The sequence below is a fragment of the Parambassis ranga genome, chromosome 20 (genome assembly GCF_900634625.1).
Source record: "Parambassis ranga chromosome 20, fParRan2.1, whole genome shotgun sequence".
Classification (NCBI taxonomy): Eukaryota; Metazoa; Chordata; class Actinopteri; family Ambassidae; genus Parambassis; species Parambassis ranga.
In genome coordinates, this window is record NC_041040.1 from 3,495,170 (window position 1) to 3,522,467 (window position 27,298).

Below are 27,298 nucleotides of genomic sequence, written 5' to 3' on the forward strand. Positions count from 1 at the left end.
GCTCTACACTCTGTCCACTGATCCTGAAGACGACCTGATTCTAGTTCAGCCGACAGAAGCCGAGTTTGATGAAGACTACAACAAGAACTACTTCCCAGTGTTCCAGGTGATTCTGGAACAAATCTTCAAACATATAAAACTGTTGCTGAAGGACTCTGAAAGCTCCCACAGTGTCTGGGAAAGAAGAGTTTACCTTCAGTCCACAGGTGTCACAAGGTCCTCTGGATCAACGGGCCTGCGTCCACACGAGAGGCTGAGGGACGTACGGAGCAGCTTCATAGAGAAGATATCAGCACCTGTCCTCTCCAGTCTGCTGGACAAACTGCTGGAGAAAAAGGTGCTGACTGATGCTGAGAGGGAGTCAGCAGAGGAGAAGCCGAATCGGAGGGACAGAGCGGGTTCAGTCATCGACACAGTGAGGAGGAAAGGAGAAGCTGCCAGCTCAGAGCTGATCCACTTCCTGTGTGAGGTCGACCCGTTCCTCTGTGAACATCTGGGACTGAGCTGAGCAGGGCCGGCCCAAGGCTTATGCGAAGTATGCGGTCGCTAAAGGCCCCCAACGGCACTTTTGGTGCCCTTGGGGGCCCTTAGCGAATACCAAAAGTAAAATATATATTTTATATTTTAAAAAAATAACATTGATTAATACAAACGAGATGGTAATGACAGTGGGTATGTTACACACACAGCCTATAGGATGATGAAGCATCTGATGTTGAGGTGGTGGTATGAAATTTTGCTTAGGACCCCAAAAAGGCTTGAGCCGGCCCTGGAGCTGAGAAGCCGAACCGGAGGGACAGAGCGGGTTCAGTCATCGACACAGTGAGGAGGAAAGGAGAAGCTGCCAGCTCAGAGCTGATCCACTCCCTGTGTGAGGTCGACTCATCCCTCTGTGAAGGTCTGGGGCTGAGCTGAGACTGCAGGGTCACATGACCACACCGTCACTCCATCCTTCCTGTAATCAGTCTGCTTCTGTTGCAACGCTCTGACCTGCAGACTTTGGCACTTTTTATGTATTGTTTTCATTTTCATAAGTACAGCAAAGGAAGCAGACGTAGCTTTGACAAGTTTAGACTTTTAAACAGGATGGGGTTAAAACTTTAGACTGTTCCATGTCTTTCAGTAATCATTACATTTACCTATATTCATGTTAAAGGAGGAAGTTAATATTTCCATATAGACCCTAACCCTGAGCACGTGGAGTTCTTGTTATATGACTGCAGGCCCAGTGACATTCAGCAATCAAGTCCCAGGAGTGTTTGACTTCTAGCATCTATCGGCATGTTCATCAGATCTGTGTAGCCTCCTCCTGGTTTCATATCGGGCTCCTGAAGGTTCCTGAACACATCCTGTGTTCCTAGCTCATCTTTATCTTCCAGCTTTGAGAAGCTGTCCAGTACATCTTTATTTAAATGAGACAGTATGCAGTGATCCATCCGTCCGTGCAGATCTTTGACACGTTTCAGTCACTTTTCGGTCACATGTCTGTGAGCTTTTAATGATCAGTCTTTTACCGATACATTGATTTTACTTTGCACGCTAGCACCACCTCACTGATCCATGTGGTACCTGTTACACTTATAGCCTTACTTTTACATTACATTGTTTACTTTGTTTTATTTGACCTTATTTTATCTTATTTTATTTTTTAACCCATGCATGCTTCTTATTACATGTTAATTATTATACGTTTTATGTACACACTAATCACTAAGGCAAATTCGTAGTAATGTGAAACCTCTTCACTTACATGGCAATAAACATGGTTCTGATTCTGATTGTGATTCTGGTGGCATCATGGACTCCACAGAAGTTGTGTTCAGTTTCTGTTGCCGCCTTAAATCTGACTCTTTATAAACAGTGTTCTGATTAAAGGAAGGATTCAGCAAATCTGTGCTGGCAGAGATCAGCCAATGAATCAATGGGATCAATAACATGTTATTTTATTGTCATGATCTGATCCTACAACAACAACCTCAGATGGAGTTCAGGTTATTCTTCCAGTAGCCAGCAGGGGGAGTCCTGTCCTTAACCTGAAAAGAAGAACTGTGGGATCATGCAGAAGTTAGTCACCACATGAGAGGGCGGGGAAACAGTTTCCTGTCTGTGAAGAAACCTCAGAGCGGACAGAGTCGGACTTTAACCCTCAGAGGACGTTTAGGACCCGCTGATACACCTGAGCTTCGACAGGAGCCGCTGGGAGGAAGAGGAGGGAGATGAAGATCCTTCAGAGCATCAGCAGCAGTGAGCAGTGTGAGTGTGGTCTCTGCTGTAAGGAGTTCCTGTATGAAGAGAAGTTCCACTGTGTGAAGTTCTTGTTCCATAGGGGGCGCTCTGGAGACAGTCCAGAATGAATGGGTTCTAAAAATGTAAAGTTTATGCAGCTGAGACAAACATTCTGCTCGTCTTCATCAATACAGAGAGTGTTTGATTTTCTATGGATCATTAAATCTATGAAAACACCGTTACTGTTGCTGTGATCTCACTCAGACGATCTTAACAACACAACACGCCCACACTGGCTGTCATGACCTGGTTGTTGTTTATATTATTATATGATTTTCTCCAGGATTCATAAAGATCGATGTTGTGTCATCAGTGACATCACCAGCCGCTGTACAGCAGCCTCCGTGTGTTGTAACCATCTCTGCCACATCAAGGAGTTCACGTAAGTATTGACACCTGCTTCTGGACAAAAACGCGAAGTTTGACGTCATTTTTGGCTCCTACAGAATTGATTATGTATGTTAGCCCATAAAACACTAGCATGCTGCTAATGGCTGCAGATTATGTCTATGGGGCCTCTGCTGCTGCTGGTTGGATGTTTCCAATCAGAACAGAGGATGCTGGGAAGTGGCTTGTGCTGTGTGATGTCACTAACTGACCTTTTTTTCCTGACATAACATTTTATTTAAGAACTTGATCCAGAGCTTTTATTGTGAAAGTGACCTTCCGTTCCATTTGAAGACAGAAGAAGTAAACAGGGGACAGTGATGGATGCTGGCAGACCTGCAGCCTGGTGTTTAAGTTCACTTCTTAACTCTGTTAAATGTGTTTTTATTTTGCAGGTGGAGTAACTGAAGCAAACAGGAGGAGGACTCACTGAAGAGATGATGAAACAAACACAGAAACAAAAACATCAGCAAGCTGCTGCTGAAGCCGGAGACAGAGCACGAAGGAGACAGGAGGAGACAGACAGGCCAGGAGACACAGAGGACACCATGTTAAAGACAACAAAATGTGAAGATGACTTGGATCCAAGCCACCACCCTGCCTCCACACAGGACAGAGCTCAGTCCTCCAATTACCAGAAATGGTCACGCAGGCGTCGACGCCTAAAACCTGGACCAAGATTTCCTGATCGGCCTGTTAACATGAGATCATTGGTAAGACATGAAATAGCAGAATTTGAAGACAGTCTAAGAGCCATGTTTGATTATTTGTAAATAGGCGTCAGAGGCATTAGGGGGCGCTAGAGAGGAAGCAGCTGATCAAAGAAGACAAAGAGAAGAGGACACAAAAGACTCACAGGGACCAAAAACTCTGTATTTAGACAGAGTGACTGACCTGCAGACCCACAGACCTGAGAGCAGCCGGCCACATGTGATCCAGGAATCCCAAAACCAGTTCAGATATATGAAGTCCAGAAAACAAGAAAATCTAAAAATGTCCTCACGGCAAGAACAAAGAAAAACTCTAACACCCAGAATGCACCGGGCCGAGTTGCTTTCACTTTTACTGTTCATGTTATTAAATGTCTTAAAAATGAAAGACATGTGAATGAAGAATGAATCTTTCCCAGTTTGACGCCTTGTTACTGATCAATAGTGTATTTATCGAGTCAAACGCTTCAGCTTTGACATAAAACTACATAAAGTTCGATTAAAAAACTACAGCCAGGTGAGACAGGAAATTCCCCTTCAGTCATCAGAGAGCCGGAGAACCGCTCCCAGAGTCCTGGATCCTCAGCGGACAGAGGACGCGGATCCGAGTTCTCAGAACAGTTAGAACTTGTTGATAAAGTCCGAACTTTCAGGAGCTGCTGGGAGACGAGACAGGAGGAGGAAGAGGAGGAAGAGGAGGTTTTAGCGTGTTGACGGTGGGTGATCATTCGTGTGTGTGTGTGCCACAGCAGAATTCATTTTAATGATCTCGTTTTACAGCGAGATACATTTTATTGTTGTAATAACAAATAAACAGAACCGAAGGAACCGGAAGTTGATTTCTGCCGCTCTGCTCGTTATAATAGTGTGTGTGTGTGTGTGTGTGTGTGTGTGTGTGTGGGAAACCTTCTGTGGGTGGGTGGTGAAAACAGTACATCAGTATATTATGAAATATAATATAATAATATGAAGTAGTTGCGATTTCCTGCGGATTTTAACAGGTTGTTAAACTATTTTACCTACAGAAGAAGTAAACACTTAACGGTGACAAACAGAAAATAATTCCAAGTGAAACAACAGTTTTGTAAACCACACTGGTGGCACTGCACTAACAGATGATACAAAGCCTCCAGATCTGAGGCCTTCTCTCATTTACAGAGACAAAAAACTGCCAAATGTCCCTCATGTCACCACTCACCTCAGCAATATATATATATATATATATATATATATATATATATATATATATATATATATATATATATATCATCAATGAAATAACATCAGCATGTTGATTTAACACAGTGGTCTTCTCACCATCTGAGTTTCAAAAAGTTGTTGCTTAATGCAGATAATACTGAAACACTAAAAATACCAACTTACAAAAAAATGCATGTCTTTATTTTTATTTGCTTATAAAACTGCTGAATTCACAACAAACCTTGTGGATGTGTTTATAATGATGCCTCATCTGCTACATCAGTGTTTCCCTGTTCATATAATGCTCCACTGTGTCCTGACGTCCATCACATGTGTTTTATTCTTGCTGATAAGAATAGGAGCAGGTGGCTGTGCACTGACAGGCGAGGCTGAAGCTAGCAGGCTAACAGGAGCTAACCTGGCCTTATTACAATATGGGTTAATGCTGAAAACAACTCTAACTCTCTGTGTCTTTGTCCAGACATGTCCATTGTGTGTGGGGAGGGAGCAGAAAAGGCAACAACATGTCATCAGACAAATAAAACTGTCTACTGTAACTGAAAGTAAACAGCAGCTTCCTCCCAACTTTTCTAAGTTGATTTAACATCAACCTAACGTCTCCTGGGGCCATGTGACAAACAGTCAGGCTTCAGCATGAGCTGGACTTTGTGGGATGACACTGACGTCACCTCCTCCAGCTTCGACCACTGACGGTTCTCTTTACGGTGTTTTACGCTCGCTCGAAGAAGCCACTGGCTTTGTTAGCTCCGTTACTATAGGAACGGTATTGGATTTCAGCGGTGAGGTTATGAACCAAGTGGAACGAAGTTATTTCGCGAGCAATCGAAACAGTGTTAGGTGGAGTTTCATTCTCAGTAAATGTGGGGGGGGTCCAAACGGGCCATTTTAAAATGTGGGGGTGGGGGCACGTCCCCCTCTGATATAATGGCAGCGACGCCTATGACTTCAAATTAATTTTACTCAAGTAAAAGTAAAAAGTAGACCTCCAAATATGTACTCAAGTAAGGGTAAAAAACTACTCAAGTACTGAGTAATGTTGGAGTAACATCCTATTTATTCCTTGTATTGATTTATGGTAATCAGACAAAAGTAAAATAAATAAAATGTGCAAATTCTGGTATTTACAGCAGAACGGTCATTTTGTATCAAAACTTAAATAATAAAAAATAATGTTAATCTTTACAAATAACCTAAATAAATGTATTTAAGTTTTAACACCATGTAAAGAAAAATATGACTGAGATTTTACAGTTTGAAAACATTAAGAGATTATCATGTTATATATTTATATGGGTGATAAAGTGTTTGATGTCAAGTTCTTGTCGATAGAAGTTCTTCTGTAGCGAACAGTTTGTGTGTGCATGCACGTTGCAGCATGGGTACGTCTGATTGGTCATACGGAGCCTGTGGTCTAGTTTGATTGGCGGAACATGGTCAAGTGGTCACAGCTCCCCAGAGGGAAGTATTCTTCCGCTGCTTCACTTGGCCGAGGCAGAAGGACGCATGTAACGAGTAGGGGTGTACGAAAAAAAACGATTCTGTGAAATATCACGATATTTTATTTGGAGATACTGGTATCGATTTAAGTTGTGGCCAAATCGATTTTTTATTCATTATTTATGAGCAAACAATAATTTCAGCATCTTATTTGTGCTGCACACGGTCTCTTTCAGCATAAAAACAACCTGGATGTGAGACACAGTTACATTGTGCAATGTTCTTATAATTAAAATAATTATTAATAATTATAATTAAACATTTTGTTGTATTACTAGTATTCTAGATGAGGCTTTCCATACTCTTAAAAAAATATATATATAAAATCGCAATATATAACGTCTTTGTTAGGAATATATCGGAATATGTCGTATCGTATTGTGACAAGTGTATCGTGATATGTATCGTATCGCCAGATTGTTGCCAATACACAGCCCTAGTAACGAGTAGCGATTCCATGTTTGGCCAATGTAGCGGAGTAGGAGTAGCGTTATTTGCTCACGAATGTACTCGAGTAAAAGTAATAAGTATCAGACATTAAATTACTCATATGAGTCATTTTTTTCCAAAAAGTTACTCAAGTAAATGTAACAGAGTAAATGTAGCGCGTTACTACCCACCTCTGGTGGGGGGTGCACCTCTTTAAATTAGGGCCCTGTTGTTGTAATTGGCTCGAGAGGAGAAGCCCATTTTCACCCATGCAGGTGAACTCAGGAAACATTTTTCTATTTTATGGTCGTTGGAAATGAGCGGTGCAACATGGCTCTACAGCGCCCCCTTGAAAGTTTAAGAACAGCCCCTCATATTTGTTATGTGTTCAGGACCTCTGTGGGTGGATCTTACTGGAAGTCACATGACTGAGATCCCTGTTGTTGGTGAATGGTCCGCTGTGGTCCGGGCCCTGTGCAGGACTAGTTAGAGCCATCGTCAGGGTTTGGATGGAGGTGAAACCTGCTGGGAAGGGATGAGAGGAGCTGCATTTCAGCATGCCAAAGATTCAACATCTTTATTAATTACAGTCAAATATTAAACCTTTTCGAACATTTAACCTCAGATTTGAGCGTCAGAAGGAATCCTTCAGCGGGCAGCAGTCAAACTCATTCTCATGTGTTTTTATTTTGCAGGTGGAGTAACTGAAGCAAACAGGAGGACTCACTGAAGAGAAGATGAAACGAACAGAGAAAGAAAAACATCAGGACTCTGGTCTCTTCACAGCATTAGATCCAGTCCAGCCACCTTTATATCCACCATATTATACACAAACATCAGGGTCCTTATACCTTCCTCCTCTTTTCCACACCGCTCCTACTATGGTTCATCCCTCTAAGTATCTCCCCTACAGTGATGTTAAACCTACAAAGAGTGGAGTTCCTGACAGGATGTTACTGAAAGGCTCTGTTGATGAAGTTGTTCACACCTCAGGAGAGGAAAAGAAGGAAGTGGACAGAGAGGAAACCCAAACCCAATTCAGACAAATTAAGTCCAGAAAAGAAGACTTAAAACTGCCTGAAGTAAGAAGAAACTTAATGGAAGATGAAGCCCGGCTTAGCAGACTACATGAAGAAATGGAAATAGCTAGAAAGGAGCTTAAACACCTAAAACTACGGGCTGCAGAGATATCAACTAGAATGGAAAAAGTAGGATGGAATCAAGATCAGTTTGACAAAGAAGATAATTCATCTGTTGTCTCACCTCTTGGTGGTCTGAAAGTACAGTTGTCTGAGCTCAGGCGCTCCTGCAGATCTTCTGTTGACAGACACACAGAGTCTGTGAAAGAGGAAGAAGCTGCAGGAGCTCCTGATGAGAAGATGAAGAGACGCTCAGAGTCTGATTCACTGTGTGATGATGATGTTCAGACCTCAGCAGAGGAAAAGAAGGAAGTGGACAGAGACAGAGAGGAAGCAGCTGATCAAAGAAGACAAAGACAAAAGGACACAAAAGACTCACAGGGACCAAAAACTCTGTATTTAGACAGAGTTACTGACCTGCAGACCCACAGACCTGAGAGCAGCCGGCCACATGTGATCCTGGGATTGCAAGCCAAGTGGAGACATATGATGTTCAGAATGGACAAAAAAAACCTTTTTGAAGTAAGAAGCAACTTAATGGAAGCAGAATTCCAGCTCAGAGGACTACATCGAGAGATAGATAGCACTAGAATGGAGCTTAAACAACTAAAACTATGGGCTGGGATTAGAATAGAAGAACCAGGATGGAATCAAGATCAGTTTGACAAAGAAGATAATGAATGTTTAGTCCCACTTCTTGGTGGTCTGAAAGTACAGTTCAGCCCCTTGTCTGCCCCCTGGAGGTCCATCTTGTTCTCTGAAAGCACACAGACCTCCTGCAGATCTTCTGCTGACAGACACACAGAGTCTGTGAAAGAGGAAGAAGCTGCAGGAGCTCCTGATGAGAAGATGAAGAGACGCTCAGAGTCTGAATTACTGTCTGAAGTAAGAGTGAACTTAATGGTAATAAATGACCAGCTTACAAGTCTACGACGAAGGGTAGCGAGTTTAAGGAAAGAACTAAATCCACATCTATCCATCCTCAACCGCTACAGCGCCAAGTACCAGGAACTACTTAGAAAGGAAAAAGAACCAGGATGGAAACATGCCAAAACACATAGAAAACGTTCACAGGCTGGGTATGTTGACACAGATCATGACATTTGCACCATGTCTGAGCTCATGAGCTCCATCTCCTGCAGCACTCCTCCTCCTGACAGTCAAACAGAGTCTGTGAAAGAGGAAGAAGCTGCAGGAGCTCCTGATGAGAAGATGAAGAGAAGCTCAGAGTCTGATTCACTGTATGAAGAGACACTCTTGGACCTAAGTAGCCCGCCACATTGGATTCAAGAGGGATGTGTTCCCCAATCTCTTGGTATGAATATAATGCATGATGATGATGATGAAGATGATGCTGATGATGTTCAGACCTCAGCAGAGGAGAAGAAGGAAGTGGACAGAGACAGAGAGGAAGCAGCTGATCCAGCACAGGAGACAGCTTCAGAGCAGCCAGCAGAGGGCGCTCCCCACAGCAGAGACAGACCACTGATGATGTCACAGCATGTCTCAGCCTCCAGTGCTCAGCCACCCAAATCTGACCCCCAGACCTCCACCACAGAGTCCTGCAGCCGGCCTCGTTCTGCCAGCTGGTCTTCACCGAGTCAGCCGGGCTCTGACAGAACCTTAAGACGAGCCGCGAGTCTCTCTGACATGAAGTCAGAGAGCAGCTTGGAGGAGTTTACTCCTGAGTTCTGGGAGGACGGAGACGATGAGGTGTACAGCTTCCACTGCTCCTGCCCGGGTCTGTTCCGGTGCAGCGTGACCGGCCTGGTGTTCCACATGCAGGGAGGGGGGGACGTGTTTTACAGGCTGGTCCCCTGGGACAGGAGCCTCCTGGCCCCACATCACAAGAAGCCTGCAGGGCCCCTGTTTGACATCCAGTGTCCACAGCAGTGTGTGAGTCAGCTCCACCTCCCACACTGTGAGATCCGCTCCACAGGTGGGTGTGGCTTCCTGTCAGTGGTCCACCTGAAGGGGGACGGCGTCGAGTTCATCCCCCCTCACAGGGTCACAGACACTCACGTCATCATAAACATCACGGGCTTCTCTGCCTACGGAAACGTCAAGGACGAGGACTCTCCCCCTGACCCGGTCCAGGCTCTGGTCCTGCTGTTCTACAGACCCCCAGAGGATCCTGATCTCACATCCTTCCTCAGTGTGTTGCTGCTGCCGAGGAACATTGTGATCCGGGACATTCAGCGCACCAGGAAGAAACTGGTTGGAAAGGAGAGGTTCATAGAGACGTCTCCACACTGTAAATTGCAGCCCAAGCAGCTCTACACTCTGTCCACTGATCCTGAAGACGACCTGATTCTAGTTCAGCCGATGGAAGCCGAGTTTGATGAAGACTACAACAACAACTACTTCCCAGTGTTCCAGGTGATTCTGGAAAAAATCTTCAAACATATAAAACTGTTGCTGAAGGACTCTGAAAGCTCCCACAGTGTCTGGGAAAGAAGAGTTTACCTTCAGTCCACAGGTGTCACAAGGTCCTCTGGATCAACGGGCCTGCGTCCACACGAGAGGCTGAGGGACGTACGGAGCAGCTTCATAGAGAAGATATCAGCACCTGTCCTCTCCAGTCTGCTGGACAAACTGCTGGAGAAAAAGGTGCTGACTGATGCTGAGAGGGAGTCAGCAGAGGAGAAGCCGAATCGGAGGGACAGAGCGGGTTCAGTCATCGACACAGTGAGGAGGAAAGGAGAAGCTGCCAGCTCAGAGCTGATCCACTTCCTGTGTGAGGTCGACCCGTTCCTCTGTGAACATCTGGGACTGAGCTGAGCAGGGCCGGCCCAAGGCATATGCGAAGTATGCGGTCGCTAAAGGCCCCCAAGGGCACCAAAAGTCCATGATAAAATATATATTTCACCTGCATTTCACCTGCATCCCTACATCAGAAGCCACAGAGATGGTAAGGACGTGCCTCACACAAGACAGCACACTCAAGGAGAGAACCAACCTAACGCTAGACCACATCTGTGACCTGCTGGACCTCTGCCTGACCACCACTTATTTCCAGTACAATGGGAACTTTTACAGACAGAAGCACGGCTGTGCGATGGGATCACCTGTGTCTCCTATTGTGGCCAACCTCTACATGGAAGAAGTGGAGAGAAGAGCCCTGAGTTCCTATCCTGGAACCACCCCCACCCACTGGTTTAGATATGTGGATGACACCTGGGTCAAAATCAAGACCAACGAAGTGGAACGGTTCACAGAACACATCAACGCAGTGGATAACAACATCAAGTTCACTCGCGAGGACACCAAGGACAACAATCTGGCCTTCTTGGACTGCACAGTACATATTGAGGAGGACAAGAGCCTCAATGTGGAAGTGTACAGGAAACCCACACACACGGACCAGTACCTGTTGTTTGATTCACACCACCAACTGGAACACAAACTGGGAGTCATCCGGACCCTGCAGCACAGAGCACACACTGTACCAACCAGCTCAGAGGGGAAGAAGAAGGAGCAACACCACATCAGGAAGGCCCTGCAAATATGTGGCTACCCGAAGTGGGCACTCATCAAAGCCACAAAAACAAGACCCCCAAACAACAAGAAGAAGGACGACACCAGGCGGAGAAAGAACATCTCCATTCCATATGTGTCAGGAGTATCAGAGAAACTCCGCAGGATCTTCAACAACCATGACATCCCGGTCCATTTCAAACCTATGACAACACTGAGACAGAGACTGGTTCACCCGAAGGATAAGATTCCCAGGGAGAAACACAGCAATGTGATATATGCAGTCCAGTGCAGTGAGGAATGCTCTGATCTGTACATTGGAGAAACTAAACAACCACTCCACAGAAGAATGGCTCAGCACAGGAGAGCCACCTCCTCAGGACAAGACTCAGCTGTTCACCTCCACCTCAAAGACAAAGGACACTCCTTTGAGGACAACAATGTTCACATTTTAGACAGGGAGGAAAGGTGGTTTGAAAGAGGAGTCAAGGAAGCCATCTATGTTAAGCTGGAAGAACCTTCCCTTAACAGAGGTGGTGGCCTCAGACATCATCTTTCCACCACATACAATGCAGTGATTCCATCCATTCCCAGGAAGTCTGCACATACTCACAGTAAGAACAAAGGGCTGTCAACCAGTCCCCCTCCGGCAGTTTCATAGTCGTTAGCCAGTCGTTAGACACACCTGGCCCAGTCAGCCAGAACATCACAGGTAAGTATGGAAACATTTAGTGCTATTGTTTTTTAAGTTTTTTTAAGTTTTACCCAGACCCACCCACTGAGGTCTGTAACCACATATAAACCATGTTTCCCCACCAAACAGTTAGAACCGATGAAGCTGCTTGGATGAGCAGCAAAACGTCTTCTAGAAAACTCTACAAGTCCAGACGCCTTGCTTCAACCTTCTCTACATATATTTTATATTTAAAAAAATAACATTGATTAATACAAACGAGATGGTAATGGCAGTGGGTATGTTACACACACAGCCTATAGGATGGGCCGGCCCTGGAGCTGAGACTGCAAGGTCACATGACCACACCATCACTCCGTCCTTCCTGTAATCAGTCTGCTTCTGTTGTAACGCTCTGACCTGCAGACATTGGCACTTTTTATGTATTGTTTTCATTTTCATAAGTACAGCAAAGAAAGCAGACGTAGCTTCGACAAGTTTAGACTTTTAAACAGGATGGGGTTAAAACTTTAGACTGTTCCATGTCTTTCAGTAATCAGTACATTTACCTATATTCATGTTAAAGGAGGAAGTTAATATTTCCATATAGACCCTAACCCTGAGCACGTGGAGTTCTTGTTATATGACTGCAGGCCCAGTGACATTCAGCAATCAAGTCCCAGGAGTGTTTGACTTCTAGCATCTATCGGCATGTTCATCAGATCTGTGTAGCCTCCTCCTGGTTTCATATCGGGCTCCTGAAGGTTCCTGAACACATCCTGTGTTCCTAGCTCATCTTTATCTTCCAGGTTTGAGAAGCTGTCCAGTGCATCTTTATTTAAATGAGACAGTATGCAGTGATCCATCCGTCCGTGCAGATCTTTGACACGTTTCAGTCACTTCTGGTGTCTGCGGTCACATGTCTGTGAGCTTTTAATGATCAGTCTTTTACCGATACATTGATTTTACTTTGCACGCTAGCACCACCTCACTGATCCATGTGGTACCTGTTACACTTATAGCCTTACTTTTACATTACATTGTTTACTTTGTTTTATTTGACCTTATTTTATCTTATTTTATTTATTAACCCATGCATGCTTCTTATTACATGTTAATTATTATACGTTTTATGTACGCACCAGTCGCTAAGGCAAATTCTTAGTAATGTGAAACCTCTTGACTTACATGGCAATAAACACGATTCTGATTCTGATTCTGGTGGCATCATGGACTGTGTTCAGTTTCTGTTAACCCTTAAATCTGACTCTTTATAAACAGTGTTCTGATTAAAGGAAGGATTCAGCAAATCTGTGCTGGCAGAGATCAGCCAATGATTCTGGAAAAAATCTTCAAACATATAAAACTGTTGCTGAAGGACTCTGAAAGCTCCCACAGTGTCTGGGAAAGAAGAGTTTACCTTCAGTCCACAGGTGTCACAAGGTCCTCTGGATCAACGGGCCTGCGTCCACACGAGAGGCTGAGGGACGTACGGAGCAGCTTCATAGAGAGGATATCAGCACCTGTCCTCTCCAGTCTGCTGGACAAACTGCTGGAGAAAAAGGTGCTGACTGATGCTGAGAGGGAGTCAGCAGAGGAGAAGCCGAATCGGAGGGACAGAGCGGGTTCAGTCATCGACACAGTGAGGAGCAAAGGAGAAGCTGCCAGCTCAGAGCTGATCCAGATGCTCGGTGACAGCGACCTCTTCCTCTGTAAACATCTGGGGCTGAGCTGAGAGCCTACACTGTGTTTGTGCATGGTCATATGATAGGATTATTAAGTCATGTTTCACGTCTAAACCAATAAAACTTTTCATTCTTATTTTGTTGGTGCCAGACCACCTGTGTGTTGGTAGCTGTCCAGTGTTTCTTTCACCATGTAGAGTAGCTCAATGCCTGAAGGTAATCACTAATTTTCTTATATTTATCAATAATAATGATTAGAGGTTATCCTGTTATCAGCCAAAATTAAAAATAATGTCATTAAATTATGAGAAGGGAAAGTGACTATTAGCAACACTGAACTATTCACTATTCGAGATGATTTATTATTATTATTATTATTATTATTATTATTATTATTATCATTATTATTATCATCATTATTATTATTATTGTTATTTATTTATTTAATAATATTATATATTTAATTCAATTCAATTCAGTTTTATTTATATAGCGCATATTACAATCAGACATTGTCTCAAAGCGCTTCACAGGAACCCCCCTAAGAGCACTGTGGCAAGGAAAAACTCCCTTTAAGAGGAAGAAACCTTGAGCAGGACCCGTCAACTTAAGGGGGAACCAGTCCTGCTGCTAGTCAGAGAGGATGAGGGAGAGAGAGAGGGGATGAAGGAGAGAGAGAGAGGAGAGAGAGAGGATGAAGGAGAAAGAGAGAGAGGGAGAGAGGAGCAAACATGATACAAACATGATACAGTACAGAGCAAACATGACAGCAAGATGAAACAGTGATTATATTGTAATAGATATCTATATATATCGTCGGTCCATAAGTAGGAATAGTAATTTGGTAGCAAGGATGAGCAGCAGGGGCTAGTGAAGTCGATGAGCACAGGAGAGATCAGGGACCAGACTGCAGGTCAGCATGCAGGTCTTGAGACCTGCAAAGAGAGAGAGCGAGAGCGAGGCACAGAACTACAAGGAAGACAGTAAACACAGATTATGAGACGATATTACCCAGTATGATCCAGACTAAGGAGAGTGGAGGAGAGGTCAGAGGGTGTTCAGAGGATCGTGTTTGTGCCCCCCGACAACGTAGAGCAAGAGAGACTTCACGGGCCGGACTGCAGGTCATCATCCAGGTCTTGAGACCAGTGTGAGCCAGACTAAGGAGAGAAAAGGAGAGGTTAGAGGGTGAGAGGGAAACTGCTCAGTGGATCATGTTTGTGCCCCCCGACAACGTAGGCCTAGAGCAGCATAGCTGTGCTACACACTAGGTCTAAGGTTAACTGTACGCCTTACTAAACAGAAAAGTTTTAAGTCTAGTCTTAAAGGTGGAGGCAGTGTCTGCTTCTCTGACCCATATTGGTAACTGGTTCCATGCCTGGTAGCTAAAAGCTCGTCCTCCCATTCTACTTCTATGAATCCTAGGAACTACTAGTAAACCTGCACTCAGAGATCTGAGTGTCCTATTAGGAACATATGGTACAATCAGGTCCTGCAGATACAATGGAGCAAGTCCATGAAGAGCCTTGTAGGTTAGGATCTTCAAGGATCTTGAAGTGTATTCTTGAGTCCACTGGGAGCCAGTGAAGAGACGCTAGGACAGGAGAGATATGATCCCTTTGGCTGCTTCCTGTCAGAACTCTAGCTGCTGCGTTCTGGATCAGCTGCAGACTGTTGATGGAGTAATGTGGACATCCTGACAATAAAGAGTTGCAGTAGTCCAGTCTTGAAGTGACAAAAGCATGGATGAGCTTTTCAGCATCACTCTGAGAGAGGATGCTCCTGATCTTAGTAATATTACGCAGGTGAAAGAAAGCGGTCCTGGAGACCTGCTTAATATGAGAGACAAACGACATGTCTTGATCAAAGATAACTCCAAGGTTCCTCACAGTCGTACTGGAGGCCAGAGTAATTCCATCCAGGGAGAAAGTATTATCTGATAAACTAGTTCTGAGATGTTTCGGTCCAAAAACAATGACCTCAGTCTTGTCCGAGTTTAATAGTAAAAAGTTGGAGGACATCCAGTCCTTTATGTCCTTTAGACACGCCTGTAGTCTGACTAGCGGCTCCGTTTCTTCAGGCTTCATGGATAAATACAGCTGGGTATCATCAGCATAACAATGAAAGTTTATGCCGTGCTTCTGGATGATGTTTCCTAGAGGGAGCATGTAGAGGGTGAACAGGATCGGTCCGAGCACAGAACCCTGTGGAACACCGTGGTTAACCCTTGTACCTGTGGAAGACACATCGTTAGTGTGAACAAAATGAAATCTGTCAGATAAATATGATTTAAACCAGCGCAGTGCTGTTCCTGTAATCCTGATCTCGTGTTCCAATCTGTGTAGCAGGATGCGATGATCTACGGTGTCGAAGGCAGCACTGAGATCCAGTAGAACGAGTACAGAGACGAGACCACGGTCCGATGCCATGAGGAGGTCATTGGTGACTTTAAGCAGTGCTGTTTCTGTGCTGTGATGGGCTCTGAAACCAGACTGGAAAGCATCAAACAGACTGTTACTACACAGGTGGTCGTTTAGCTGACTTACAACAGCTCTTTCGAGTAGTTTGGAGATAAAGGTGAGGTTGGAGATCGGTCTGTAGTTTCCTAGGACGTCCAGGTCCAGTGAAGGTTTTTTAAGTATCGGAATGATCACAGCAGTTTTAAAAGCCTGCGGTACATATCCTGTTCCCAGAGACAAGTTGATCTGTCCCAATATAGAGTCTCCGATCAGAGGAATAGCATCTTTGAGGAGCCGTGAAGGGATCGGATCCAGAAGACAGGTAGTAGGTTTAGACTTGCTGATGCTGGTGGTCAGCTCAGGGAGGCCGATGGGCACGAAGCAGTCCAGGGTTAGATCAGGATCCGTTTCCAGAAGTAGCGGTGTATCCTCAGCGGTCACAAAGAGATTGTGGTTGATTTGTCCTCTAATAGTGGTGATTTTATCAGTGAAGAAGCTCATGAAGTCTTCACTACTAAGAGCTGCAGGAATGTGAGGCTCCACAGAGCTGTGGCTCTTTGTCAGCCTGGCTACAGCGTTAAAGAGAAAGCGCGGGTTGTTCTTGTTTTCTTCTATTAGTGATGAATAGTAGGCTGTCCTGGCTTTACGAAGGGTTAGGGTTCTTATACGTCAGCAGACTGTCTCTCCAGATCCTCCGGGAGTCATCTGATTTAGAGGACTGCCACATCCTCTCCATCCTACGTGTAATCCGTTTCAGTGATCGGATGTTTGAGTTGTACCACGGAGCTAGCCTCTTCTGGTTTGTAGTTTTCTTCTTCTTCAGTGGAGCAATCCTGTTTAAGACTGAGTGTAGTGTGTCTGCAGTGTTGTTGACAAAGCGGTCCAGCTCTGCAGGAGTAACATTTAAGTTGGTACCCCCATCAGTACTTGGGACTGTGGGGAGTACTGGTAGGATTGCTGTCCTAAAATGCTTTACGGCGTCTTCAGACAGACATCTGCTGTAGTAGACCTTTTCCTTAGGTGCTGGTAGGTCTGAAAGAGAGAAGTCAAAGGTTATTAATGAGTGATCTGAAAGAACAGGATTTTGAGACCATATTAGCAGGTTCTCAGCTTCCAGGCCGTAGGTGAGAACCAGGTCGAGGGTGTGACTGTGGCAGTGTGTGGGTTCATTTACTAACTGAGAGAACCCAACTGAGTCCAAGAGTGAGTTGAAGGCAATCTTCAGACTGTCGGAGTCGACGTCCATATGAATGTTAAAGTCACCCACTATAATGACTTTATCTGTGCTAAGCACTAAACTTGATAAGAAGTCTGAAAACTCCAGCAGGAACTCTGAATAAGCAGCAGCAGGTGGACGATATACTACGACGAGTAAAACAAATTCTGACTTCTTCCAGCTTCCGTGAGACAGGCTGAGAGTGAGACTCTCAAAAGAAGTATGAGTAGACTTAGGTTTAGGATTCATGTTGTCGATATCTTTGTACTTTGATTTTGAAGGGCCCATGTATTTCCGGTTATCCACCTGACAACTTCCGGTGTAGTCAGCGCTAGCTAAGTGCTGCTAGCTTGCTGACGGTCCCGGCGCAGCATCCAGCAGCCTTCAGCCCGGACAGTCTGAGCGGAGCGGCGCTCTCTCGCTCTCTCTCTCTCTCTTCCTCCAGCTTCTTCACTTTGTCCACAGCGTCGCAGCTAACAGGGCGACCCAGCGCGGAGCTCCCGCTGCCGTCTGTACACACACCGCATCCCGGCAGAACTGGTGGAATTTACCCGTTGGAGAGCGAACGTTTGCAGGATGAATCCGCCGTGTGCCCGCTGTGGGAAGATCGTCTACCCGACGGAGAAAGTCAGCTGCCTGGACAAGGTGAGCACTTCAGTTAGTAAACAGAGACAGACACACACTCAGAGACAGACACACACTCAGAGACAGACAGACACACACTCAGAGACAGACACACACTCAAGAGACAGACACACACTCAGAGACAGACACACACTCACACTCTCCACATCTCATAACAACGTTTAAAGTACTACGAATCACTTCCAACTCAAATGTACTAAGTTCTTAGAGGACTGATGTGTGTGTGTGTGTGTGTCTGTGTGTGTGTGTGTGTGTGTGTCTCTGTGTGTGTTAATGTGTGTGTGTGTCTGTGTGTGTGTTAATGTGTGTGTCTGTGTGTGTGTGTCTGTGTCTCTGTGTGTGTTAATGTGTGTGTCTGTGTGTGTGTGTTAATGTGTGTGTCTGTGTGTGTGTGTCTGTGTGTGTGTGTGTCTCTGTGTGTTAATGTGTGTGTGTCTGTGTGTGTGTGTGTCTCTGTGTGTGTCTCTGTGTGTGTTAATGTGTGTGTCTGTGTGTGTGTTAATGTGTGTGTCTGTGTGTGTCTGTCTCTGTGTCTGTGTGTGTGTGTGTGTGTCTCTGTGTGTGTTAATGTGTGTGTCTGTGTGTGTGTGTGTCTCTGTGTGTGTCTCTGTGTGTGTTAATGTGTGTGTCTGTGTGTGTGTGTCTCTGTGTGTGTGTGTCTGTGTGTGTGTGTGGGTGAAAACACATTTCGCCCAGATTAAAACACACACCACAGGATTATGTAACAAACTCCGTCTTCTGAGGGTCGCTCTCTGCCTCTGAGCTGCTATATTAAAATATAAATCTGATGTTTCTATTTTTAAACATCACGTCTGACAGAAAACAGAAAACTCCTCCTAAAAAGTAGAAATATCGAAGTTCCTGTCTCTGCTGTAGGGTGTGTTCCTCCAGTCCGGGCTGTGTGTTTGCTGCAGTAACAGAAGTTCGTAAACAAACAGTGGAATGACCAGTCAGGAGTGAAGCTCAGCTGGTATTCTAACCTGGTAACATAGGTGACATCACAGTGGGCTGACTCTGATGTCATACCTGCTCTGTATGACAGGCTTGCATAATGCTGATAAATGATTGATTGGTCTCATGCATCTGCTGTCTGTGCTGTGAGGCGTCAGATGACACAACAGCTCGGAGGCTCTGCATGTATCAGCTCTCATCTTCCATCAATATTTAGTGAATAATATGTAAGGAGGCGGGGTTCAAACACAGCCCACTTAATCTGGCTTTTAGCTGAACGTTTCTGAAATGAGTACGAAACACGTCAGTGGATCTGCTGTGAAAATGATTCACAGGCTGCCACAGCTAAAGATAGATCTGTGTGGGTGGAGACTCTGCAGTGACACGCTCTGCCCAGGAGAGGCTGCCAGAGTTCACCTGGGGAGAGAGGAGGAGATGAGGTGTGAAGGCTGCAGTTCCCCGAGTGTCCACCTGAGGGTGGAGGGTGGCAGCAGATACCCTACGAACCTTCTGTTCATAACAAGTAACTCATATGAACATTGTCTGATGGAATGTATGTAGACTTTCAACATGGAGGTCTACGAGGACTGACTCGCTGTCGGAGCCAGCCTCTAGTGGACACTGGAGGAACTGCAGGTCTTGTGGGGTTTGCTTCACACCCGTACTTAGAGGTGTCCGATCAGATCCCTACAGACAGGACTTCAGTCTGTTATCACTTCCTGTCTCATAGAGGAGGACATTCATACAGGAACCATGTGACCCTCTGAACACGGGCACTTCTCGAGGATTTGAATAATCCTAATGCAGCACAGATGGAGGACTGACACACACCTCCAGCCTCTTACTGTGATGTCCCTGGGTGAGTGTGTGTGTGTGTGTTGACTTGGCCAGAGCCAAAGGTCATTGATCAGGAGGGTGGGGATAAGAAAGATGGAGGCTGATCTGATGCCAGACACCAGGGGACACATGCATCCCTTTCCCTGGTAGCTAACAGGTGGATCCAGGTGTAGCCGAAAGCGTTTTGTCAGAAACATGTCTGAAGTCTAACTGCTGTGTGTGTGTGTGTGTGTGTCTGTAGAACTGGCACAAAGGATGCTTCCACTGCGAGGTCTGCAAGATGACCCTGAACATGAAGAACTACAAAGGCTACGACAAGAAGCCCTACTGCAACGCGTGAGTCCTCCCTCTCTTAATGCAGCACACAGGTCTCTCTCTCTCTCTCTCTCTCTGTCAGCGTCACACACATCATGTTGTGTTTAAGAACCTCCTCTGGCTGCAGCTGCTGTGTTATTATGTGCCCGGCCTCTCCGTATCTCTGCTTTTTTTTATAGCAGTGCTGGTTTCAGTGGTTTTGGTTGTGGGCCCGGCCCAGTTTTTCCAGCTTGGAATCTGTTAGCATGCTCCGCTTGTTCTCATCTGTTTTATTACCCGTGGAGAACATTTAGTTTGCAGGGACGCAGAGGAGACGAGAGGCTGTGAAGGCTGAACTGTTTAACTATTGACCACATGACTGTGGTGCTGTTCAAAAAGAAGCAGGTAAATAACCCAGAACTGGGTCTTATAAGTTTCTACAGATAAGAGAGCAAACAGAGCTAAAACAACCTACTGACTCACTGGAGAAAGTCAATCCAGCTAGAGTAGGATTGAATCCAGATAGTCTTTACGCTGGATACGTTCAGATTTATTTTCAAATCTGGCTATCACACACACGTCTGCTCTCAATCCAGCTTAACATGACTTGTTTGTTGTCCTCCAAACCACTAGGTGGCGCCTCGTAATATACAGAGTCTGTTCAGGCTGCGCTAGGACCGCGTGTGTGCATGCGTTTTTTTTTTTTTGGTCGTAGTTCGATGGTTGTTTACGTACGGCTTGTGTACGCGACCCGGACACTGTCCCCGAGAACCGGAAGTATGACATCACTAGCCAGATTTGCGTTCAGACCTGAGCCACATTTGAGTCAATCCGGCTACATCCGCCTCCGAGAGGTGGATTGAAATCAATCCGGATATATCCAGATCCGTGTTGTTCAGACTCTGACAGGATATATCCAGATACGGCCCGAATCCCGCTCTAGCTGGATTGATTTCCCCAGTGTGAGCGGGGTCTTAGTGTTTGTGGCTGCTCGCTCCACTCTTATCCACCCAAAGACTCACCACTCTCACAGACCAAGAATGATGGAGGCGTGTGTGTGCTGTGTTGTCAGTGTGGCGTTCACTGTCATGCTCTGAGCTTTTACTGATAGAGAGAAGAAGCAAACTGAACCGAGCACCCGGGTCTGTCCCCCCTCCCACTGAGCAGTGGTGTGTTCAAAGCAGCAGAGTTGGATCATAAATGCATGAGGAGGCCTGAATTATTGATTTGTGATTTCTTGTAGTTTTATCACAGAGAAACACTCTGTCAGGCTGATCGGCTCCACAAACACACACTGTTGTGTTTATGCGCTTAATGTCAGAGGTGTTAGCGTGACCTTTGACCCCATGAGGTCAGTCTCAGCTCGTGGAACACGCCGTCTTTGTCTCCTGTCAGGTGTGTGTGTGTGCTCAGTGTGACTCTGTGTGGGTCGGGTCAGCTCATCACTCTCACTCAGTGTCACACACAGGAGTTAATGGACTGTGTGTGTTTTTGTTCACACACTGTGTGTGTTCGCCCTCTGCAGCTCAGTCATGACAAACTGAAAGTCCTCCACTGCACTGAGGTAACCCTAACCCTAACTCTGCTCTGCCTTCTTTGTGATTGGCTGCTTTGTCCTCATTAGTTTCACCTGTGCCCGTCACTTCCTGTTTACCTGCCTGCTGTGTCTAACAGGTCAGTTCTGTCTCTGCCTTCTTCTGCTAACAGCCAAACTACTTTTAGATGTTTTCCAAAGAACAGGAAGTGGCCTTTATTCGTAGCGATGCTAGCTTGCCAGATAAAGGATTGATCTGAACATTAAACTGCGAGCCGGGTGAATGGTGGCTGCGTCACAGCTCGCTGTGTAAGGTTAGCTTGGGGATGATAAACAGGAAGTCCTCTGCAGAATGAGATGTTCTGGCTCAGGATGCAGCTCCTGAGTCGGGATGCAGTCACATCAGATGACAGCTGATCTGACTGCTAAATTTCCTCACATTAACATTAGCAGCTAAGCTGGAGCTAAGCTACCACAGAGAAAATACTGTCCGACATGCAGACATATTACTTCACACGCTAACATGATACAAACTGTTGGCGTGTCAGCCTTGCTTTCTGCGCGGCCGCACACTTCCTGACTCGTCAGTGAGAGTTTGTAGCTCACTGCTACATAGCGCTCAGTGTAAACCTGTAATTACACAGAGCCTCTGCTTGTTGTCAGTGTGTGTCTGTGGCCTCTGTTTTTCTTGGCTGTTTGTGTCTCCACTGGTGAGCCGCGGCTGCCGTCCTCACCATCACAACAATAACATTTGACGGCCTCGTTCTGTCCTCCTGTATGTTTCTTTGCTAACATGCTGCTGCCAGCTCGTTACTGAACAAACTGTGTGAGCTTTAACCTGATGAAATACAACGAGCCACGGTGTGCAGACAGAGCTGAGAGGACAGTAAAACTAGTCACCACAGAGAAGGTTCCCTGAAGAACTGTCCTGGTTCTGCTCTCTGGACTTTCTGACGGTGGTCTCGTGCTTTTAAAATCCCAACTGCAGCTTTAAAAAGGAAGCGGACAAAAAGAGGGGGGAGAGGATTACAGGAACACATGAGAGCTGACACACACACACACACAGACACACACACACACACACACAGGTCATATACTTCTACTCATTCTTGTCATTCGTCGTTCTTGCAGCAGGTCATGAGAGGGGTTTTAATCTGCAGGGTGTGACTGCCCCCCATAACCCAGCAGACGACCTGCTCCGTGCACATGCTGCTGCTGCTGCACCCTCACCAACTGAAATCAGACCTCAAACAGTTAAAACTGAAGCCCCTTCATGGCTCTTCTGTCATATTAAAGTTGGTAGTTTAGGAAGCTTTTAATTCGCGTCCTCAGCATCAGCAGAGTCAACGTTCTCTGACTTCAGTATGAACCTTTTATTCCTTATAACTCTGACATTAAAATCCCATCCTGCCCTTCAAATGTGCACATTACTTTGAAATGGCTTGGCATCAGGACATATCTCTTTTCCCATAAATGTTCTTCTTTCATGTTACGTGCATCCTTTTCTGACCTCTGTGTCATGTTTGCTTTTAAATAACCAGCTTCTCTGTTCCTGAGTCGTTTATAACAATAATGAATTGACCAACTGAAAATCATTCCCAGATTCTCTCCAAACTTTTTTTTTTCTGACACACACATGCAGTTAAAAACAGAACCGTCTGCACGGGCTCCTCCTGCCGACATATTTCTCTTTAATTAAGTCATCTGTTATGCAGATTAGTAATAATCAAAGCTAGTTATGTAACGCTGCGCACGGCTGCTCAGATAACAGGAAGTCCAATCGAGGACACGGTGTCTTCATGTGTGTGTGCTTTCACATGTTGTGTGCGTGTTAACAGGCTTGTGTTAAGGTAGATTGTTTTGATAAAGACTGTGTGGTTATGTAAGACGTCTGCCCACATAGCCCGGTTTACTGCGGCCTCAGAGGGCTCCTCAGCAGCACAAAGAAAGAAGAAGACGTTCGTATGTGCAGGAGGGGAGCAGCAGACTGACTGCAGGGTGGGCAGGTGGAGGGTCCACAGAAGGGACAGCTCCACTCCTCTGTCCTCACAGCTGCTGGAGACCTGAGAGCTGAGGAAGTCCACCACATGAAGGAGAGAGAGCGGGTTATTAGACAGAGGGAATAAATCCAGAGCCGCGCCGTGAGAGGTGAAGCTGCTGGAAGTTATGTAACCCTCGCTGGTCTAATCTGTGTGGGTCTGAATGGAGAATGTGCTGAGGTGGAGCGCCAACGTGAGAAAACACTGAATGATGTGAAGGATGAGAGAAGCAGGGAGCGACCGAGGCTCGGCCGTCACTGTGAGGGGACAGAATGGGGACGCAGGGATGAGAGATGGCTCCATTCACAGAAAGTTACGCATGAATGAGTGAGGAGAAAGATGGGGGACAGTGGAGAGAGGTCAGCGGAGACAGTCATGGTGTTAGAAAGACCGGCTCTATAAACAGCTCTGTGATCAGGCGGCAGGAACCGGACTCAGGAGTTCTCTCTGCTTCATTCACGTCTTTCTCTTTCGCTTTCCTACATATCTATCACCTCTCCTCCACAAAGACCTCCAGTCTCCCGTCTCCTCCTTACTGCAGACATAAAACTCCTCTGTTTGCTGATGGAGAATCTCGTCTGTGGAGACGGAGGTCCTGAAGGAGCAGGAACAGAGACTGACGCTGCAGATGGGTGGAGGCACCATCAGAGGCGGCAGAGGTAGAAAGGCTGTTAACGAGCAGGCGGGCTTATCTGAGCCGAGCTGCACCGCAGTGACCCCACATTCTTTGGTTCATAATGTTAACCGTTAACAGGTCAGAGATAAACGACTGTTACCCCACCACACACACACACACACACACTCTACATGATCCATGCCTGGGGGTGTATAGATGCAGCGCGTCTCGTGTGGAACTAGGCCATTGGTTGGAGAGCTCAGACTCACAGCATGATGTTCAGCGAACAGACTGAAGCAACAACAACCAGACGTTTGAAGACCTTCAGATGCAGCGCTCATTAAATATTGGTGGAACGGGCCTTTAATGAAAGCAGCTGACACGGCTGTTTAATGGAGGATGATGCTGCAGCAGCCACAGAACAGAAGAACAGTCTGCTGTAACAGCGCCTGTGATGTAATGAAGAGGCGTGTGTGTCTGATCTCTGTTCCTCCTCAGCACTCAGGGCTTCCTCTGTTGTCTGCTGCAGATTTTCACTTTTGCTCAGCTCCTGCTGCTCGGTGTGGTTTCATAGTTTTTAAAATGATGCTGTTATAATTAAAGTTATAATTAAAGTTGTGCGTCTACATAAACAAACTCTCCATATTCAATCTGCTCCTCCCTTCGTTCCTCACTCTGCTGTGATGCTGCTGGACTGTAAACAAGGTTCCTGGGAGCCAAGTCCTGTCCTGAGCCCACACTGAGACTTTCATCAACACCTAAGCAGGAAGATGGAGGGCAGCCAGACTGACCAGCTCACACACACACACACACACACACACACACACACACACACACATACACACACACACACACACACACTCTCTCTCTTCCTCTTCATCTGTCTCACTTGTGATTCACTAAGAGAGCATCCTTGTTTTTTTGTGTCATGGTGGTTTGTGAAGAAACGTCCTCGTCCATGTCTGACCTCCACCTTCCTGCTCAGGTGTAGTCTGTGTTTCTGGGGAATGTGATGCGCCTGAATTACCTTGTCACAGATTTGTCTGTCGGTCCTTGAATGCATCATGTGCGCCACATGGTACTGTTGGAATATCCAAATTAGTCACATGACCAACATTCAGAGAGTACCTGTCTGATCTGCAGCTGATTATTCATGACAGAGCTGTGACCAATCAGAACACACGGACTGAGCATGTGACAGGTTTCTCCGTCCTTAGCTTCAGAAAATGACACAAACTAAGTCTGCTCTTCATTTTTAGACTTTGCATGTTGAGATAATGTACGACATTCCCTGAAGTCATCACACCTGAAATGACAAAACACAGTGTGCGTCTGTGTGTGTTGTGTATTTATTTAAATGTGAGAACATGATGCAGCTTTTCTTCGGCCTATTGTCTGAAGGTTCAGTCAGAGCCGTGTGCGTCACTGCAGCTCTCAGCAAGGAGGCAAATACTGAGCAGCATTATAGACAATGGTAAATCTAAATCTGTATCCACAACACACCCACTGTACTGCACACACACACACACACATGCACTGATGTATTGTAAATGTCCTAACCAAGCAGCAGCAGAAAGGCAGGATGTGTCTGAGGGTATTATTGGAAACAGTTGAAAGGATGCTGTGTGTGTGTGTGTGTGTGTGTGTGTGTGTGTGTGTGTGTGTGTGTGTGTGTTTCTGCTTATTGGTGGAGGATATATTTAAACACCTTGTTGGTTGTGTGCGTCTGATTCTGTTTGAACAAAGTCTATGAGCAGTTTTCATCGGGTTTATCTCAGCAGAGTTTGATGAATGTAGGGCAGGTCTGCCCAACTGCATGATGGGAAGTGTAGGATCCTGTGATTCGAAGGCTTGACCTATGAATCTATAGATATTTCGGCCTCTTTAGCAACTTTTTTTGTTCGTCTTTTCACTTTATGCAGACGAGGTTTTCTCCCTGGTGTGAAATAAAAGCTCAGAACCTGTGGAAAACATGGCCGACAGGCTGTTTGTGTCCTGCAGGCGTCTGGATGTCAGCTGGCTGCTAAAGACTCCACACAAGCTGAGTTTTTGTCCAGCCAGAAGAGAGTTACCTCGGCTGTGTGTGTGTGTGTGTAAAATATCCCACAGAGGCATTCTTTGTCTCAAAGGATTGGGTTGCGCCAAACGAACAAAGCATCAATGGTTGCCGGTAGCAACGGACGCAGGTGAAGTGAAACTTAAGTCTGAAATGAGTTTGTGTGTGTGTTGCACAAGTGAAACCAAAGGACTGTTGGATGTCAAACAGTCATGATTCCTGTACGTATTACTGTAGACACACACACACAGACACAGACAGGGAGTCAGTGTGCTTCACATTACAAATAAAGCTGAATGTAGACGTCCATCAGTCTGTGTCTAAAAGCACAACACAACTAAAACTAACAACATGAAGGAACCACAGCTGGGCCGACAGAACCCAGAGGACCTGAGAGATTTGATTTGGCTGGAGTGGGACAGTGAGGTGCTGTGGAGCGAGGCCTTCACACACAACAAGTACAGTTTTGTAACCACGTTACTGGTGGATGAGTGAATTTAGGAACAGGGGTGGAGGCTCCTGTTTGTGGGTTTTTCTAACTATAACAGACTCATTATGGTTGCAGACAAACACAATGCGAGTAGACAGACGGGTAAAGATCCTGATGACTGTGTGTGACCTGTCATCGTTGGCTTGACTGTAATTACGGAGTCAAATGCAGAGAAAGAGAGAACAAAACATCTTTAATAACAATCATACAGTTTGTGTGGATTTATAAAGTGCACACATGATGTCACACAACAATCAGTTTACTGAAACGGGCTGCAGTTCACCTAGAGGCGTTCTATTTCATTTTACAGCTGCTACAGAGCGCCCCCTGTGGGACAGGAGGTTTAGGACCGTGGTGCTTCTAACATCATGTCTCATACAGAGTGTGTGTGTGTAATCTGTGTACATCAGGTGTAGGATGATGGTGTAGGATGATGGTGGACTTCCCTCCTGTCTCAGTGCAGTCGGCCTCCGGTCAGACCTCCATGACGTGGGCCCTCTGTGTGTGATTGAAAATGGTGGACTGATGGGTGATGTAACAAGCTCTGTTTTTAGGGAATGCTCGCGGTACTGTATGAGAGAGAGGTCCGGTGTGTGGGAGAGGAGAGTGGGAGGAAGAGTAGAGGTGAAGTGGGAGGAGGAGGTGGAGGAGGAGGTG

General features: G+C 45.8%; 3 protein-coding genes and 1 long non-coding RNA gene across 5 annotated transcripts in view; 3 read left to right on the forward strand and 1 right to left on the reverse strand.

The window, feature by feature from the left end:
* LOC114452823 (NLR family CARD domain-containing protein 3-like) overlaps nucleotides 1-27,298 on the reverse strand; it is a 1,046,161-nt gene that overhangs the window by 399,496 nt on the left and 619,367 nt on the right. The window lies entirely within an intron of this gene.
* On the forward strand, nucleotides 1,839-3,655 carry LOC114452896 (uncharacterized). The gene is made up of 3 exons (XR_003672378.1): nucleotides 1,839-2,253; nucleotides 2,570-2,668; nucleotides 3,069-3,655. It is a non-coding gene; the product is annotated as an uncharacterized LOC114452896 (long non-coding RNA).
* LOC114452832 (uncharacterized) lies at nucleotides 3,774-10,603 on the forward strand. Its single transcript, XM_028432307.1, has 2 exons — nucleotides 3,774-4,099; nucleotides 7,226-10,603. The coding sequence occupies exon 2, from the start codon at nucleotides 7,268-7,270 to the stop codon at nucleotides 10,448-10,450; it is 3,183 nt and encodes a 1,060-aa protein (XP_028288108.1). The 5' UTR covers nucleotides 3,774-4,099; nucleotides 7,226-7,267; the 3' UTR covers nucleotides 10,451-10,603.
* The window catches only part of LOC114452871 (LIM zinc-binding domain-containing Nebulette-like), a 46,777-nt gene continuing 37,036 nt past the window's right edge, over nucleotides 17,558-27,298 (forward strand). The window contains exons 1-2 of the mRNA XM_028432393.1: nucleotides 17,558-17,824; nucleotides 19,854-19,948. Coding sequence (XP_028288194.1) covers nucleotides 17,756-17,824; nucleotides 19,854-19,948 — 164 coding nt within the window. The 5' untranslated portion in view covers nucleotides 17,558-17,755. The remainder of the gene's footprint in view (nucleotides 17,825-19,853; nucleotides 19,949-27,298) is intronic.

Coding starts and splice junctions, on each gene's coding strand:
- LOC114452832 (XM_028432307.1), top strand. CDS start 7,268: ATGAAACGAACAGAGAAAGAAAAACATCAGGACTCTGGTCTCTTCACA.